Source organism: Microtus ochrogaster, unplaced genomic scaffold (assembly GCF_000317375.1).
Source record: "Microtus ochrogaster isolate Prairie Vole_2 unplaced genomic scaffold, MicOch1.0 UNK14, whole genome shotgun sequence".
In the NCBI taxonomy this organism is placed as follows: domain Eukaryota; kingdom Metazoa; phylum Chordata; class Mammalia; order Rodentia; family Cricetidae; genus Microtus; species Microtus ochrogaster.
In genome coordinates, this window is record NW_004949112.1 from 1526657 (window position 1) to 1544187 (window position 17531).

Consider the following 17531-nt stretch of genomic DNA (forward strand, 5'->3'; position numbering starts at 1 on the left):
CAAGGACCGCCCACCTCCATCCAGGTTCAGTAAGTTGAGCATCCAAACTGCCCAGGCCCCCTCAGAGCCAGCACGTGCAGTAGGATCAAACATCTCCAGTCCTTTTGTAGCGTCCTTTTGATACAGTTTCTTAGTATGTAGTTCAGTGAGGCCTTGAACTCATTCTAGTTCAGAGAGATCTTAAACTTTCTGGCCTCCTGCCTCATTGTTCTGTGTGGCTGGGATGGCAATCCTGCACCACCTGAATATTATTTGAGATATCACCCTTCATTATTATGATGGACCTGTCCTGGAACTCACTCTGTAGACCAGCCTGGCCTCAAACTTGGAGATCCACCTGCCTCTGCCTCCGAAATGCTGGGATTAAAACTGTGAATCACTATCCGGCTAATACCTGTTTTCTTAAGCCATATAGTTTACTGTGAAAAATAGGTTTATGAGGCAAAGTCTCGCTGTATAGCCCAGGTTAGCCTCAAATCCCAACTCCAGCTCCTCCTGCCCCAGTTTTCCAAGTGCTGAGATTACAGGTTTGCACCATACCTGGCTTGGAATCTCTCTTCTGCCTTTAGTTGCTGGAGTTTTGCTGTTGTTTTGGAGAGAGGGTCTCATGTAGCCCAGACTGACCTCTAGTTCCTACTTGTCGCTCTCCAGTGCTGTGATGGTAGACTTTTACCAGCACTCCTGATTTTCAGCGGGGTAAGGGGGACCAAATCCAGGGACCCATGCACGCTAGGCAAGCGCTCTATGAGTTGAGCTACAGGCCCAGCCCCAGTTTCTGAATCTTTCCAACCTCCCCACTCCACCCCCCCTTCTAGGCTAGGTCCTCACAGAACAAATACAGGATTCAGGAGATCCGCCCCCACCACCACTGCAGTGAAGTCAGTTGGCTATGCTTTGAGGTGGACAAGGGGCCTCCTTTGAGGTCTGGCGGCCACCTGTGCCACCTCCATTATTGTGAACAGACAGGCAGGGCTGGCCCCTTGAGGGAGGGATGGGAAGGGTCTGGTCGGCAAGTGGCACAGATGTGGATTCCATGCCAATTTGTTTCGACTGCTAGAAACAAAGTTTGAGTCACAAGAAACACATAAGGCTCCCTCTGCGCCACACTTTCATCCAGGCTCTTGGGTGGGAGGCAGCACAGCCAGCGGCCCAATAGCTCCGAGGGTTCCCACAGCCCCTGTGAACTTCCTTAATTCTCTCTCCCTGCCTTCCACACCCAGCAAGGTCCTCCCCATCAGAGTACTCGCAGGCCAGGGAGGCCTCTGGGTTTTCAAATAACAACAGGAAACTCATTTGGTGCTTGCTATGGGCCAGGCCCAGTCCAAATCCTTCATGTAGATAAATCGGTTTTATCTGCAAATAGCACTTGTTAGATAATCCTCGGGCTCCTAATCCTCCATCTGCCAAGGCTGAGATGTGTACCCCATGGCTCTACACCATATTTCAAGACCAAGTGATATTCAAGGTTTTTTCTTTTGCAGAGACTATCAGAATACTAAAGTATCTGAACGCCAAACTTTCTAGATATATGAGACCACTGGGCACCTTTGTCAAATGTCTTGCCGTTCCCAGCCATACCTAGCCTATTGACTTTTGGTTAATCACGAAGCGACACGAATCCAACTAGCACTCAGGGTCTCCACTGGAGTCCTTTCTAAGAGCGTTGGCCCCTTTCTCTCAGATAAATGATTTAGAACTTCCGCTGGGCAGATTTACTCAAGGTCTTCTTTATTCGCCTCCTAACGACTCTCCCAATATGGATCAGGGGTCTGTTGACACACAATTCCACCGGATGTGAGGCTGTTCTGTGGCAACTTCGGCCCCGAAGGCCTGCATGCGGCTTCAAGCCTTTGGCTAAACGTCGTACGGAATGACGCCACGAGCGCCGCAGCTTCTGATTGGCTCTACAGAGAAGCGCCCACGTCGAGGTCGAGGCTCTGCCGACTCCCACCCGCATGGCTCCTGGGGCGCTCGGGCTCAGCTTAGCGGCTGGGCCAGCTGGGTGTGGGAGGCCGCAGGCCGCGGCAGGCGCCACCGCTCTCCTTCTGCTGTAGGCGCCGCAGCAGCCGGGCCCAGTGTGGCCTCCAGGGCAGCGCGAGGCCGTGGCGGTCCAGGACGAGGCGCGCAGGGTCGGGGCCGGCCGCAGCACTGCTCAGCAGCAGGTAGTCGACCCCCGGGCGCAGGCGCAGACAGCCGCAGGCCAGGTCAGCGCGGGGCACCCAGGCCTCCTGGCCACCACGGCGCACGGGCCACGCGCGCTGCTTGTACACAGCCAGCACGTGCACGGCCAGGCGCCACCACTCAGGACCCACAGCCTCCGACGCTGAAACCTGTGCGTGCAGAACTGCGGGAAGACACCATGTCAGACAAGCGGGAGGGAGGCTGTCCCTGAGGGGTGAGGTCAGGCCTGGTGGAGAAGACCCTACCGGATGGCATAGGAAGGGGCAGGCAGGGTAGAGATTAGCGGTTCTCAGTCTGTGGAGTCTCGACTCCTTTAGGGTGGAACCCTTTCTCTGGAGTCTCTAAGATCATCGGAAAGCACAGATTTTTATATTATGATCCATAACAGTAGCAAAGTTACAGTTCGGAAGCAGCAACAAAAATAATTTTATGGTTGGGGGCGGGGGGATCACCACAGCAGGAGGAACTATATTAAAGAGTTCCAGCATTAGGAAGGTTGAGAACCACTCAATATATGAAGTAGAGACCAGGATCAAAGCTGGGAAGGCGAGTGAGGTGGGCTAGGATGGTGGGCACTGTGGTGTATGTGAGGGGGAGGGGAAGTCCACGATCAGGATCCTAAGGGCCCTGTGAAGTAGGGTTGTGGTTGAGAAAGATGAGGGAGGTGGAGGTTCAGGACCATGCTGCGGGTCAGGCACCGAGAGTTTGCTGAGAGCTTCTGATAATGCTGGCTAGAGCTTTTGGGACCGTGTTACTATTAACGGTAGCCTCAGGATTCCCTTGTTCTGGCAACAAGGTCACAGTGAAGTGTTGACTCTGGGCTAGGACTTACTCTGTAACCTAAACTAATCCAGAACTCACTGCAATCCTTCCGCCTCAGCCTTCTGGGAGCTGGCGACTTTGAGCCTGCACTGCTGTTCCTAGCTAAACCAGAGTATTGGTGGACCGCTGAGAAGGTCCCCAGGAGTGGAGGCCTCGGGAGAGATGGGTCTGGGGTGAATTGGGGGTCCAAAAGATGAACTGAGTGCCAAGGCCTGCGACTAGGTTAAGGTCTGTGGGTCAGTGCTCCTGAGAAGAGGGGGGAAGAAGTTCCACCTCAAAGGCTTGTGACAGGGAAGTTGGTTGATGATCCTGAGAGCAAAGGGTCCATGGTCCGGTACAGAAGGAAGTAACTGGGGTCGGTTCGTATCTCTTGGCTAGCCCTGACTCCTGAATGAGAGCTGAGTTCATGGGCCTCAGGACTGGGGACTGGTGTGCCCTCGTAGGAGGGGACGGGGCTCACGTCTGGAGCTGCAAGGATAGAAGGATAGGCAGAACAAGGGCCCTCTGTTCATGTAGACCCCTCTTCCTCCAGCATTCCAGATGCCAGGCGGGCCACAGGAGAACACTGCAAGTGCCAGAGCATGGGGGACAAGGAGACACAGAAGGTAGGGTTCCTCCCCACTGTCCCCCACCATTGTCTTCTGTTCCAGTACATCATGGCAAGGAAGAGTCCTTTGGGCTCTAACATTCTTTCCCATTTAAAATAAGAAAATGGCAGGGCAGGAAGAAAGCAGCCCCTTTTTCTCCATCACTTACCATAATCCTGCTGGCAGTATCTCTGAAGGCTCATATGCACGCTGGTGTCCGAAACATTGCAGTAGTTTTGACATTGTGGATCTGGGGAGGGTCAGGCTCTCTGCAGTGGGCTCCATGGCCTGGCGCACAACCCATCTCCTCACCCCATTTCCTCGGGCAGTTGGACTGTCTACACCTCAGTAAGGGCTGGAGGCCAGGCATGGTGGCACACACCTCTAATTCTAGCACTCAGGAGGCCAAGACAGGCCACTCTATGAGTTTGAGGTTAACCTGGTCTATAGACCAAGTTCTACCAGGGCTACCCAGAGAAACCCTATCTCAAAAAAAAAACAAAATCAGAAAAATACACCGCTGGGTAGTGATAGCGCACACCTTTAATCCCAGCACTTGGGAGACAGAGACAGGTAGATCTCTGTGAGTTCAAGGCCAGCCTGGTCTACAAAGCAAGTTCCAGAACAGCCGGGACTGTTTCACAGAGAAACCCTGTCTCAAAAAACTAAGTGAAAAAAATAATAAAAATAAATGAATGAATGAATGAATGAATATTAAAAGGAGGGCTGGGTCCCTTCCGGCCTCGGGGAAGCCCTTCCCAGATCCCCTTTGCTGCCCGCAGTGCCTATGCCAGCCTCTTACCAGACCGAGACGCAATAGGGGTAGTTGCAAGGGCAGTTGTTGCCTCCAGAATTCCTGTCAGAGCAGAGGGGAAATTCAGTTTAATCTCTAGGAGTCACCATGAGGAATCCAGGCATGCCGACTCCCAAAGGTGCACCCGTCCTTTACCCGCCACTTCCCTCGTAAGAACCAGGAGCCCAAAACCTTAGCCTTTTCCCCAAGGTTGAAGAGTCTGTAATGTAGTTTCAGACCCAGATTCCCTGAACAATCAGAGTTCATCCACTGACACCCAAAAGCCAAAGCCACAGTACAGTTATCCCAGCTCAGTGTTTATGGGGTCAAGTGCTGTGGACTTACGTTGGCAGGGCATCCTCGGTGAGCGACTCTGCTGGTATCCAGGACCACAGTGACTGCATGTCAGGCCTGTGACCCCTAACTTGCAAGAGCACTGGCCACTGGTCTGGTTGCACATCCCTCCCGTTGCTCCAATTGGGTGGCACTGGCAGGCTTCGTAACAAAAGGAAGGAGCTATTTGGGACCAGTAGGCTCCCTACAGTCTGTGAACCATCCCCCAGACCTGAGCGGCTAGCCTCCTCCCTCACACCCACCTCTGTGTCTGCCAGTACAGAATCCTAGCGGTGTCCTTTCCCCTTTGGCTTGGCTTCCGGCCACACTCACCCCTGCATGCCTTGTGACTAGTGATGGGCTGGCTTGGGTCCCTCCAGAACCCTGGCTGGCAGTAGTGACAGTGCCGCCCAGCTGTGTGGTGGCGGCACCGCTCACACACACCCCCACTACGGCCACCTGACAACCTGAATAGCTCGGAGTTGAATCGGCAGCGTCGGGCATGCTGGTTGCAGGAGCAGGCTGGGGATAAGATGATGTCAGAAACTGTCATACAGGCACATTAGGGCCAGGTCGACCTCCCGTCCCCAGCTTTCTCTCTACCATCCTGTTCTTGGAAAGAAGGTAGATCTGTGGTTTTAGAAACTGGCTTTGGCTCATTCCCAGGATGTCTTAATTCTCATGCTGAGCTGTGGCATTGGACTAGCTAGCCTGTGACCTTCCTGAGAGGCCATAGTGCTGAAAGAATGGGCTAGGTTGGGGAACCCCTGCCTCTGCATGAAGGGGACTACTCTATCCTGTAGCTCAGGATGACATTTGCTGTGTTTACATCCAAGGAGATTAAGATAAACATGCTCAACCTAGAACCCAGCATGGAGTATGTGCTGAGCCTATGGTGCTTCCATGTGCTAGGTACTATTTACTGGTGTGTACCCTCCTGGACACCACCATCCCATTTCATAGGTTAAATGACACACAGAGGTGGAGTCACCTGCTGGAGGCAGCACAGCCAGGAAGGAGCAGAAGCAGCGTCTGGGCTTGTGTCCTAAGGGTTCCACAAAGCCCACAGATTGTTGATCACGTGTGTTTTCCTGGGAGCATTTCTCAGATTCGTGAAGGCAGTAACTATCAAACCCCGCTGCTCTGCAACCACCACAGCCAGCAGAGTAATGACCCGCGGGAAACAAGAAGGTAGTTCAGTTCAACACGACTCAGTACTGGTGCCGGCTCAAGCTTTGAGAGTCTGACCCCGAGGAGTTTATTTTAGGCACAGTTAAGCACGGCACAGTTTGGTGACGTTTCCTGGTGATAATGAACTCAATCCTGTGTGCACAACAAAGCTTAAGACATGACTACTTTGAAACTCTCTATAAAGTACAAGTGACATCTTTCATAAAGATGGGTTCTGCAGACTGAAAACAATAAACAAGGTTCTGGGGGAGGACCTGGTGTGGTCTCAGCCACACAGATAGTGCAAAGGTCACCAGGATATTAACCAGGGCTGCTCCCAGCTTCTGGGTTATAACATGTATAACAGGTTATCCCTCCCTCCCTTTGAAGGGACGACCCTGTGTTTAACATTCCTGGTTCTCTGGTGCTTATCTGTGAGCGCAAGGACCTTGGTATCTCACATACCCTACTGCTGATCAGAAACACTAGGAAACCTTTCATACATTTGTTTGGTTGGTTGCAGGAGAAACAGGGCCTCATGAAAACCAGGCTGGCCTAGAACTTATGATCTTACTGCGTCCATCTCCTGAGTACTGGTATATAATAGAGTTTTTCCATGCCTGGCTAGTGCTTTTAGTTTTTTGAGACAGGGTTTCTCTTTGATGCCCTGGCAGTCTAGAAACTCTCTCTGTAGACCAGGCTGGCCTCAAACTCATAGATATCAGCCAGCTTCTGCCTCCCGAGTGCATGGATTAAAGGCGTACACTACTAATGTCCGCTGCCTAGCTAGTTCTTAATCATGTAAATTGCTGGGCATGGTGGATCACTTTTAATCCCAGTACTCAGGAAGCAAAGGCAGGTGGATCCTATGGGTTCGAGGCCAGCCTGCTCTACATATTGAGTTCCAGGCAGCTGAAGCTACATAGTGAGACACTGTCAAAAATGGGGGGAGGTGGGCTGAAGTGATGGCTCAGAGGTTAAGAGCACTGGCTGCTTTTTAGAGGTCCTGAGTTCGATTCCCAGTAACCACATGGAGGCTCAAAACCATCTATGATGAGATCTGATGCCCTCTTCTGGCCTACAGGCATACATGCAGATAGAACACGGTATACATAATAAATAAATAAGTCTTTAAAAAAAACTGAAACAACAAAAGTCCACCCACATAAATTGAAGAATAATTCAGTCAGCATCACCAGGCCCAGGGATCGGTATGTGTAGCAGGAATTTCAGAGAGATATTAAATCAGAGTACCTGGGCCCTCTATGACAGGACCTGGATTTAGAGGCTGAGAGCCTGGGCTGGCAGCTCCCCTGGGGCAGAGCAGAGGGGCGACGTAGTAAAGGTAGAGACAGCTGCATGTCCTTGAGAGAGTGACACTCCTTCCCCACCTCTGTTGCTCCCTGTCTAGTGAGGCTGTGTGCCCTCCCCAAGCAAGGGTTTAGATGGCTCTGCATGGCAGTGCTGTTCCAGGACCTCTGTAGAGGCAGACATGACAGGTGGAGGACAGTGGAGCTGCCTCATCTGTAAAGCCACGGGAGTGTGTCACTGCCTTTCATCCAGGTCCCCAGGACTGCACCTCTCTTAACTTGGGTAACTGTGATCGTACTCAGGAATACAGCCTCCCTAGCACCCAGGCCCTATCCAAGCCCAGGATGGAGCCTGCCCCAGCCTCAGGACACGTGAGTCTCCCCTGCTGATTCCGGGGTGCTGGAGGGCAGAAGGCTGGGACCTGGCCTCCCTGAAAGGCTGAGGAATGTGTGCATCTGTCTGCACCTGTCTGCCAGTGCATTGATCACCCACAAGGCTGAGGTCACAGACAGGTGGAAACAGAGTGGACAGTGTGGCTGGAGGAATGGGGGTGACAGCGTCTAGGACAAGTCCCTCAGTCTTCTCAACTCTCCTCTCTGCCCGGGAGTGGTGTCCCAGGCAGCAGGTGCTCCCAAGTGAGGGATGAAGCTGTGCTCACTTTGTGCATCCGGCTCCCTGCTTCTCTGCAACCCTCAGGATACGCTAGTCTCTGGGGACCTAGTATGATGGCGCCCTTGGGAGCTGAGCAGGAGGGATCCACGCTCATACCTGGTACCTGTGTGACCTTGTGTAAGTGAATTGTGGTCACAGTCTCTCCATGCAGATAGTGGTCCATAATAATGTTTTATAATTAAATATTTCTGTGCCGTGTCCCCTAGGAGTCAGGAAATGTATGTGCTTGGACCCTTGCCCGAACCCAGTGCTACACCAGGCCCTGGGATATGTTCTGCTCAGTACTGCTCTGGTGTCAGGTGACTGCTTGTGGAGACCCTGACAGAGGGGTTCGTGTGTGTGTGTGTGTGTGTGTGTGTGTGTGTGTGTGTGTGTGTTTGTGGGGGGTAGGTGTGTTTGCGCGCGTGGGTGTGGGTAGGTGTGTCTGCGCATGTGTGGGGGGTGGGTAGGTGTGTTTGTGGGTGTGTGAGGGGGTGGGTAGGTGTGTTTGTGTGTGGGGGTATGTGGGTGTGGGTGGGTAGGTGTGTGGGGGGGTAGGTGTGTTTGTGGGGGTGTGGGGGGGTAGGTGTGTTTGTGGGGGGGGTATGTATCTGACACCCTTGGCCAATAAGGAAAGGGAACCAGGTCACCACACAGTGTGAGGCTGAGCAAAGCAAAGCAATTCTGAGGGGAGAGCACTCTGCATGCTTTGGGACAGGGGCGAATTGCAAGTTGTCCCAGGGGGCCAAGTAGTGGAAGGGTTGGGGAGAGTACCCACGACTTACGCAAGCAAGCATGAGGGTGCTGGGGTGTGGCAGGCCGCCAGGGCCAGTCTCGATGGGATGGACGGCAGCTCTCGCATCCTGGGCCAGTAGTGTGGTGGCGGCAGCGGCAGCGTGGGGGCTGGGCCTGGGCAGCACAGCGGGCTGCATGGCCATGGCACTGGCAGCGGCCTCTTACCCCAGTGGTCACCAGCCCTGCCTGGCCCCCAAACTCCACACGGAGGTGGCTGACCACTATCTTGGCCTTGGGGCCTGGTGGGGAGCGAAAGGTAACCCTCTTGGGCCCCCCCAGAGCTCCAGGCCAGGCAGGCCTGCGCCATAGTGGCCTCCAGGGGCCTCCAGGGGCCCAGGCAGCAGAAATAACCAGGGCTGGAGGCCCCGGGGTGCAGAACCGCAGGGTGACAGATGTCAAGAGGAAGGGGCCATCCAGGTCCAGGGTCAGACTGCCATTGCAGGGAGAGCCAGGGCTGGCTGCAGGGAGAGCACAGGTCTGAGGGCAGGGGGCTTCTACCCTGCCGGCCAGCTGGGTCACTGGTGGGAGGCAAAAGCGAGGGCGCCCTCCTGAATCATAGCATGGATCTGAGCTGGCCTGGCTAAGGAGAAGGCAGAGGACGAAGGCAATGGGCATGGCACCTGTAGACAGGGTGTAGATGAGCCTCAGTCAGCCTCCACCCTGCTGAGGATCCCTGTGGGCCTGCGTCCCTTCCCGCCCTGCCTGAGCCCCCTCCCCAACTGCCTTGAAGCGAGGAAAATAGTTCCATCTGGGGAGAATTACTGTTTACATAACCCAGAGGGAAAAGAACGCAAGCAAAATCAAGAATTTTGCCTGAACTAATCCAGAGCTTAACACCCCAAAGTTATCCATCAGTGTCAAGGGGGAAGAGGCCCTGGGGAGAGGGTGAGGGGCAGATGAAGCAGCGGTACCAACAGATGTGAAAACCTAGAAGGGTGTGTCAAGGAAGAGATGGAGGGCATGGCTGGGGGAAGGAAGAGACACCGACCTTGGGGAAAGCCAGACCGTAGGACAGAGGACAGACACCGGAATGGATAGTTGGATGGCATGAAACTAGGAGGACCTGGGGCTGAGAGGAAAGAGCAGGTCGGCTCAGAGACACTTGGGAAAGCCCGAGGACCGTGAGGAGCCTAAGAGGGAAGGGAGAGCCAGCCGGTGGTGCCCAATAGGAAATCAGAAGCGGAGGCCAAGGCCTCGGCCCACGTAGATCAGAGTGGAAGCTTTTCCCACATGGGGTTCTAACTTTGTTCTCCACACCCTATGCACGGAGAGGGATTATTGCCAAACAGCCCTGGCCTCTCTGCTGTCTACCCCAGCCCTCTGCCCTTAACCCTTTCCCCCCCAGGTGTCCAGCCAGAGAACAGAGCTGAGGGAAGGATGGAGTGCGGGGGCTGAAAACCCACAACACCTTGGAGCTGGAGAGCAGAAGCCTAAACTTCCGTTAGGACTCAGGGTTAGGACCCTACAGTTAGATTTTTAGGGCCTTTCTGGGCAGGGATCCCACCTGCTACCCTGAATCTCAGGCATGGATCCAAATACCCACATTCCCCACAATGCTCAGGCCCTCAAAGCAGATGGGGGAGCTGATGTTGGGATCTAAATATGGGAGGAAAGACAAAAAGCAGGAAGTGGCATAAGGTGTGTGCCGGATGTCAGGGCACTTGGAAACCGGAAATCCAGAGTCCAGGAAGTGTTAGGACTTAGGGCTTCCACTTTCCCCACTGAGAACTGAAGACCTGGGGACTTCTCTGACCCCATGCATGAACCCTTACCTCTGAATCTGTACCTGGGCCGAGAGCTACACAGGCCTGTGCCCCACTGCCATTTATCAGACAGGACACTTCCCTTGCCCATATCATAGGCCTGATCCCTACCCTAGGATTCTGGAGCCTTAGTGTAGAATTTGCCAGCTTCACTAAGCCCTAGCCCCTCATGTAAGCACGTTTCTTGCTGGGTAATTTCCGAGTTCCACCTTCTGGTTCCTAACACCGTAAAGTATCAGGCTGTGAGTTCTCTTATGTTCTTGGGAGGCGGACGGAATCTAGCCCCAGCCCATCCGGGCCTACAGTTAGCCTTGCTGGACTGGTGGGATCTATAAGAAACCCTGCCTGCCTTCCCCACTTAGGCATGCATCTCCTACCCGGCTACTAGGGCCCAGCCATTGGTCAAACCTGCCTGAAGAAGAGAAGAGTGTCCTGCAGTCAGCTGTCCCCACACTCTTCTGTAGGAGCGGAGCTGCGGTGGGCTCTCGGGAAGAACGAGCGTGGCTGTTCTCAGGCCAGGCTAGTGGGGGTTCTGGGCGGGAGCTCACAGCAGAGCCCGCAGAATCCAACTGCCCGCCCCAAACTCTGGCCAACAGCAGCCACGCTTTCCCCACAGGGACCCCTGCCAGCCACACCACCCGAGACTGCGTGGGACAGGAGCATTGTCGCCCCCAGCAGGCTTGCAGCCCGGTGGCCCTGGACACACTGGCTTAGAAGGATCCAGGCAGGTAGGAGGACAGCTGTCGGTGGGGGTCCTGAGGTTGGGATCCTGGCCTGTTCCCACTTGCCCTAGCCCCTCTTACCTCAGGAGTTTAGCTTGCCAGCCCCCTGTTTCTGGCTAAATCCCAACCAGTGCCAGTCCTGCATCTTCCTGCCACGTGTGGGTTAGCTGGTGTTCAGGTCAGGCCGACTGCAGAGGAAGCGAGGCCAGGCTGTCTGCGAGGAGAGCGGTGAAAATGGGTCTCCAGCCTGGTAGAAGTGGGGAGGAAGAGAGGACAGCTGAAGTGCAACAGTGCAGCAGCTGATGTTCATGATGCTCACACAGTCGTCGTGTTCTGGGTACCGTGGCTTCCCTCTGGGCAAGGCACGGTGTGTGCAGTTTCTCCTACAGCCATGGCCCTGTCAGGTCACCTACCAGACAGAAAGACAGGAAGCTAGTCTGTTCTGTAGACAATTATGTATGGTTTGCTGAGTGGGAACACGATCTGGGACTTCAGAGAGTTGGCCAGGAGAAGAGAGCCTTGTCCTGTCTGTTAGGACATTGGAAGAAAGTTGGAGTCTGCTATCGGATCCTCCCCGACTGCCATGGTGAGTCCCTAAGTTGTCCCCAAAAGAACCGTTACTCCTTACTTTGTTCTGGGTAGCCTGAGCTGGCGAGGTGATTGTCACCCAGAAGACATCCCCTGTGCCATGAATGAGAAAAGGAGCAGTTAGAAGCACAAGAGGGAGAGCCACACCTACCCAGAAAGTGGCTGGTCCCCAATTCAGAGGTGATATGTGGGCTCTCCAAATATGGGAACCTTAAGCCTCTCAGGGCCTGACTTCAGGAGAGCTCAGGCCTTTGTGCCCACCACAGTGATTCTGGTGGAGGTTCAATATCACAGGCCTTAGTAAAGAAGCTGGGGAGGTCAGCCTCTAATCAGTCTGCCAGATGTGTTTTCTAGGTCTTGGGGCAAAAATAGCCTCAAGAGGGCACTCTTGAGATAGCAAAACGAAGGCCAGGTCTTGCCTCAAGATGGCAGCAGCAGAGCCCTTCCCAAAGCAGCTGCTTTTCCCAGGAAGTGCTTCAGAGGCCCCAAAGCTGCACCCTCTCTGGAGTCCTGTGGCTTCTCCCTGACCCAGGTTCTCTGTCCGTTCTCTGCTCTGTGGTCCTGTGGCCGGGCCAGGAGCTCCATGTTGAGTTGGGCAGAGAACCAGGAGATGTGAAAGAAAATAGTTGGGATAAATAAAAAGTTGTGTGTGCGAGGGGACCTCAAGTAGATCTGCCTGTGGCGTGTGAATTACTGAAGGTGTTTCTATCACACCTGCTGTGGATGCTGTGCATGTCTTGTGGTCCAAGCTGGCTGACCTTGCTGGGGACCCAAGTTAAATGCCAAGAATGTTCACACTTTCAAAAATGGTCAAGTTAATATTATGCCCGGATTATGGAGTTCCCCAAAACCAACTAGGAGACCGAGTAAAAACAAAGAGCCTTTATTCTTACACAAGTTTACAAACTCGGACTCTCCGTGTGTCCAACGTATTGGAGTGATCGGAGAGCCTGGAGCTCAGTTAGGGTTGAGTTTTTATAGTAACAGAGGGGTGAGGGATTTCTAAGGCTCAGGACCCCTGATTGGCTGACATTTGTCTAGGGGTGTCCTGGTGAAAAGCGATGGCTGTGTGCTGGCAGGTGATCCTATCTACAGTGGTTGGAACATTGGGAATTTCCTTTGGATGGTCTGTTCCTGTGTGGTGCAGGCTTAGGGCTTTTCCTGGAACCCGGTACTGCCTGCTGTGGCAGCTGTGCAGCTTTGGCCCCACGTGTGGTCAGGCTATCCTGAGCCCCACATGACCTGAGCCCCGCATGTGTGGTCAGGCTATCCTGGGCCCCACATAACCTGAGGCCCACATATGTGGTCAGGCTGCCCTGGGCTCTACATGGGCTGGGCCTCACATGTGTGGTCAGGCTGCCCTGGGCCCCACATTCCCCCCTTTTCACAAGAACCAGGTGACAGGACCCATTCATGGGTCCTGCTTGCTTAGGGGCTCAAGGCAGTTTTACTGGGATCTCACTACAGATTTTTTAGGGCAGTGACATTTGCATCTATTGCCGTTCTTAAAGCCCTGTATCTTTGATCTTTGAGTACAGCCAGATTATAATCCTAAGTGATGTATATAGAAATAGTTTTTTTTAGGACCTTATAATACCTCTTTGTATGAAGAAGGTCAAGTGTCTTGTCTTATTGTAGTTACTTTAGTTAATAAATCTATCAATTGACAATCTGGGCCTGTTTTTCTGCTATGTCAGTGGGCACTATGGGTAGACATTTTGTTCCCCATTCCAGGGAGTACCCTTGTCTCAGCATTTCAGCCTGTTCCGGGCAGGGAGCGTGGGACAACATGTTCTTTTCTATAGTTACTTTGAACTGACACTGGGGCATTGGTATCAGGCCCCAGGAGGCTGCAAGGCTAGCCACACTCAAGGAGAGAGTTCAGGCAATGGGGCATTCTTCAGAAGAATCTGGCTTTCAGACTCTATTGAAAAGACAGGGGGCACTCACATCAGCTGGACTGGTCCACGTCAGCTTCCAGGAAGTCCAGGGCTCACAGTCATTTGGAGCAGGTAGTACTCAGCAACTGGTGTTTAGATGTGTTTGCCAGCCAAGTGGGAACCTATTGACACAAGTTTAAACTAGGAACAGAACTTAAAAATTTATGTACTTAAAGGAAAATAATACATTTGAAACTTCCAGGCCCATACTGAAATCCACATAATAGAAAAAAGCAAATAACGGGTATCTGTAAAACAGCAGGAATAAACTCGTACCTTTGAGTCCTAGCTAAAACTATAGATTTTGGTTTGTATATTTTTCTATTGTCCAGACAGCCAGGTATGGGTTGGTCAGAGATGTCCTTAGCCTGATGAGAAACATCTTAAAGTCTATACCTAGATGACAACCAAAATAAATGACGCAAACTGTAAGTAGTCATTGCTCTCTCGGCTTATCAGATAACCACAGCAGGGGAAAGGAATCAGAAACATTTTCTTGTTGGAGAAGGAAGTCTGCTTGTTCATTCCAGGCACTCAGCCCTGAAATAATCACACAGAAACTGTATTAATTAAGTAATTGCTTGACCTATTAGCTCTAGCTTCTTATTGGCTAACTCTTACATATTAATTTAATCCATTTCCATTAATCTGTGTATTGCCCCATGGCAGTGGCTTACTGGTAAAGTTCTGGCATCTGTCTCCTGCAGGCCTACATGGCTTCTCTCTTATTCAGCCATTCTTTCTTTCAGCATTCAGCCTAGCTTTTCCTGCCTACCTAAGTTCTGCCTTGCTATAGGTCCAAAGCACTTTCTTTATTCATTAATGGTAATCATAGCACACAGAGGGGACTCCCACATCATCTCCCCTTTTCTGTTTAAAGAAAGCTTTTAATTTAACATAGCAAAATTACATATAACAGAAAAGGTATCAAACAAGAATTATAGTTACAATATTTATTTATTTTTATTTAAATTCATTTTATGTGCATTGGTGTGAAGGTGTCAGGTGCCCTGGAACTGGAGTTACAGACAGTTGTTAGCTGCCATGTGGGTGCTGGGAATTGAACCCTGGTCCTCTGGAAGAACAGACAGTGCTTTGAACCGCTGAGCCATCTCTCCAGCCCCCAGTTACAATATTTATAGCTACTTTATCTTTTATTATAACTAAGGAAAACTATAACTATAAATTCTTCAACTCCATCAAAGACTCCAGAAGGATATAATATTTCCTAAGTAAACAGAAAGTACAGTGTACGCAACTTCCAAACTCTAGAATTGACAGGGACATCTCGCTGTCTGGACAGTCACCCAGAGTTTTTCTGTACTGTTGGGACATCCATCTTCAGCCCACTGGCTTATAGTATCCAGCAGACTTTTCCATGAAGCAGGAAATTACAAAGACAGCTCCACTTGTATTGGCAGTCTGTCAGTCACTTTCTTCTGTGTCCTGCAGAGCGTCTGGCGGACACTTTCATGAAGCAGGAACCCCGAAGGACCATCTCACCTTTAGGCAAGTTCATCAGTCATTTCAATGCGGTCCTGCATGCCCAGTTTCTTGCCCACATGGCTAACCAACTCCTTAAGGAGCCTCTTCGATGCCCATCTTCTTCTTGAAGTAGCTTGGTACTGCCAGGAGCAGATGTGCCTCATTGCCATGAAAAGTCTTAAGTTGTTAAAACATTTTAAATGTCATATTCTGAAGGTCTCTGAAAGATTTGAAGAATACCTGACTGAAATATATCTCTATACATCTAGAAAATCTAACTAACATGACTACAAGCTTGACTATTATAGATGAGTATATATTAACTTATATTTCTTTTTTATACATTTTTATTGATATTTATTGAGCTCTACATTTTTCTCTGCTCCCCTCCCTGCCTCTCCCCTCCCCCTTCAATTCTCCCCCAAGGTCCCCATGCTCCCAATTTACTCAGTAGATCTTGTCTTTTTCTACTTTCTACTTCCCATGTAGATTAGATCTATGTAAGTCTCTCTTAGTGTCTGCATTGTTGTCTAAGTTCTCTGGGATTGTGGTTTGTAGGTTGGCTTTCTTTGCTTTATGTTTAAAAACCACCCATGAGTGAGTACATGTGATAATTGTCTTTCTGTGTCTGGGTTATTTCACTCAAAATAATGTTTACTAGCTCCATCCATTTACCTGCAAAATTCAAGCTGTCATTTTTTTCTGCTGTATAGTACTCCATTGTGTAAATGTATCACATTTTTCTTATCCATTCTTCAATAGAGGGGCATATAGGTTGTTTCCAGCTTCTGGCTATGACAAACAATGCTGCTATGAACATAGTTGAGCACATGTCCTTGTGGCACAATTGAGCATCCTTTGGATATATACCCAAAAGTGGTATTACTGGGTCTTGAGGAAGGTTGTTTCCTAATTTTCTGAGAAATTGCCATACTGATATCCAAAGAGGTTGTAGAAGCTTGCATTCCCACCAGCAATGGAGGAGTGTTCCCTTTTCCCCACACCCTCTCCAGCATAAGTTGTCATCAGTGTTTTTTTTTATCTTGGCCATTCTTACAGGTGTAAGATGGAATCTCAGGGTTGTTTTGATTTGCATTTCTCTGATGACTAAGGATGCTGAACATTTCCTTAAGTGTCTTTCAGCCATTTTAGACTCCTCTGTTGAGAATTCTCTGTTTAGGTTTGTACTCCATTTTTTTTATTGGATTATGTATTCTTTTGGTGTCCAATTTCTTGAGTTCTTTGTATATTTTGGAGATCAGCCCTCTATCTGATGTGGGGTTAGTGAAGATCTTTTTTTTTTAATAATATTTATTTAGCTTTCTGACCTGTATTTGTGCCTTTAACAATGGTTTTCTGCCTCTCTCTCTTTTTTTAAGATTTATTTATTTATTATATAGACAGCATTCCTTCCATGTATGACCACATGCCAGAAGAGGGCGCCAGATCTCATTACATATGGTTGTGAGCCACCATGTGGTTGTTGGGAATTGAACTCAGAACCTCTGGAAGAGCAGTCAGTGCTCTTAACCTCTGAGCCATATGTATGTATATGTAACAAGTTGGCTATAGCTTTGTGGAAGAATTTGGATACCTTCTTTTGCTAAGCTGACAAAGTTATAGCTACCCTAGCCATTAGTACTGTCAGAGATCCCAGAAGGATAAATAAATTATATCTGAATACAGACCAAGCAGCTTCTGAGTCTACTGAAAATAGCAGGGACCAGAGTTCATATGTTAGACCACAGTTAGCCATACACAGGTCTCCATAGCATTGGAGGCAGAAGTATCTTAGCCAGGCCCATAAGGTGAATTTTTCTTTCCTGTGAAAGAGGGACATGGAAAAGTCTGACCTTATTTTGTCTAGGCAAAAGTTGTGCAATCAATTCTCCAATGTCCTGCTGTTTGTTCTCAGTCTGGACCTGGTCCTGGCAGCTGGTGTTGCACTGGGGCATATCATCAGTGGTCAGAGTCATCGTAATCCAGGTGGAGACATCGTGGTGTCCCATATTCTTCTCTGGAGACCTTGGGTCACTGCTAGGATCTGGAAGCCTCTGTCTGATACTAAGCTTTTTAATCATCATTTTAAATGCTATATTCTGCAGATCTCTGAAGTATGAGGGCTACCTAAGTATATCTGATTAGACAAACTTTGTTTCTAGTTACTTGTTTTAAGTTTGACTTTGAAAACATAGACAGGGGAGTAAATAAGGCTTGTCCCAGTAATTAATTATACCAGTACTTTAAGGATGACTGGCTATTAACTTGTATTTCCTAACAAAGTTAGCAGAGCTTTTATAAAACTAAAACTTTACATTTTGTCAGGTTTAGCCTTAAAAATAATGATTTTTAGCCGGGCGATGGAGGCGCACGCCTTTAATCCCAGCACT

General features: G+C 50.4%; 2 protein-coding genes across 2 annotated transcripts in view; one reads left to right on the forward strand and one right to left on the reverse strand.

Annotated features, from left to right (window-relative positions):
• Window positions 1-1982: 1982 nt before the first annotated feature.
• Window positions 1983-9258, reverse strand: Ntn5 (netrin 5). Its single transcript, XM_005366924.1, has 6 exons — window positions 8634-9258; window positions 5050-5238; window positions 4729-4878; window positions 4393-4446; window positions 3760-3840; window positions 1983-2344 (listed from the first exon to the last, which is right to left on the reverse strand). Exons 1-6 carry the CDS (start codon window positions 9256-9258, stop codon window positions 1983-1985), a joined length of 1461 nt encoding a protein of 486 aa, XP_005366981.1.
• A 1768-nt stretch (window positions 9259-11026) lies between these two features.
• LOC102001037 (galactoside 2-alpha-L-fucosyltransferase 3) overlaps window positions 11027-17531 on the forward strand; it is a 14843-nt gene continuing 8338 nt past the window's right edge. Inside the window, exon 1 of the mRNA XM_013353651.2 lies at window positions 11027-11134. The gene's annotated coding sequence lies outside the window, so the exon portion shown is untranslated. The remainder of the gene's footprint in view (window positions 11135-17531) is intronic.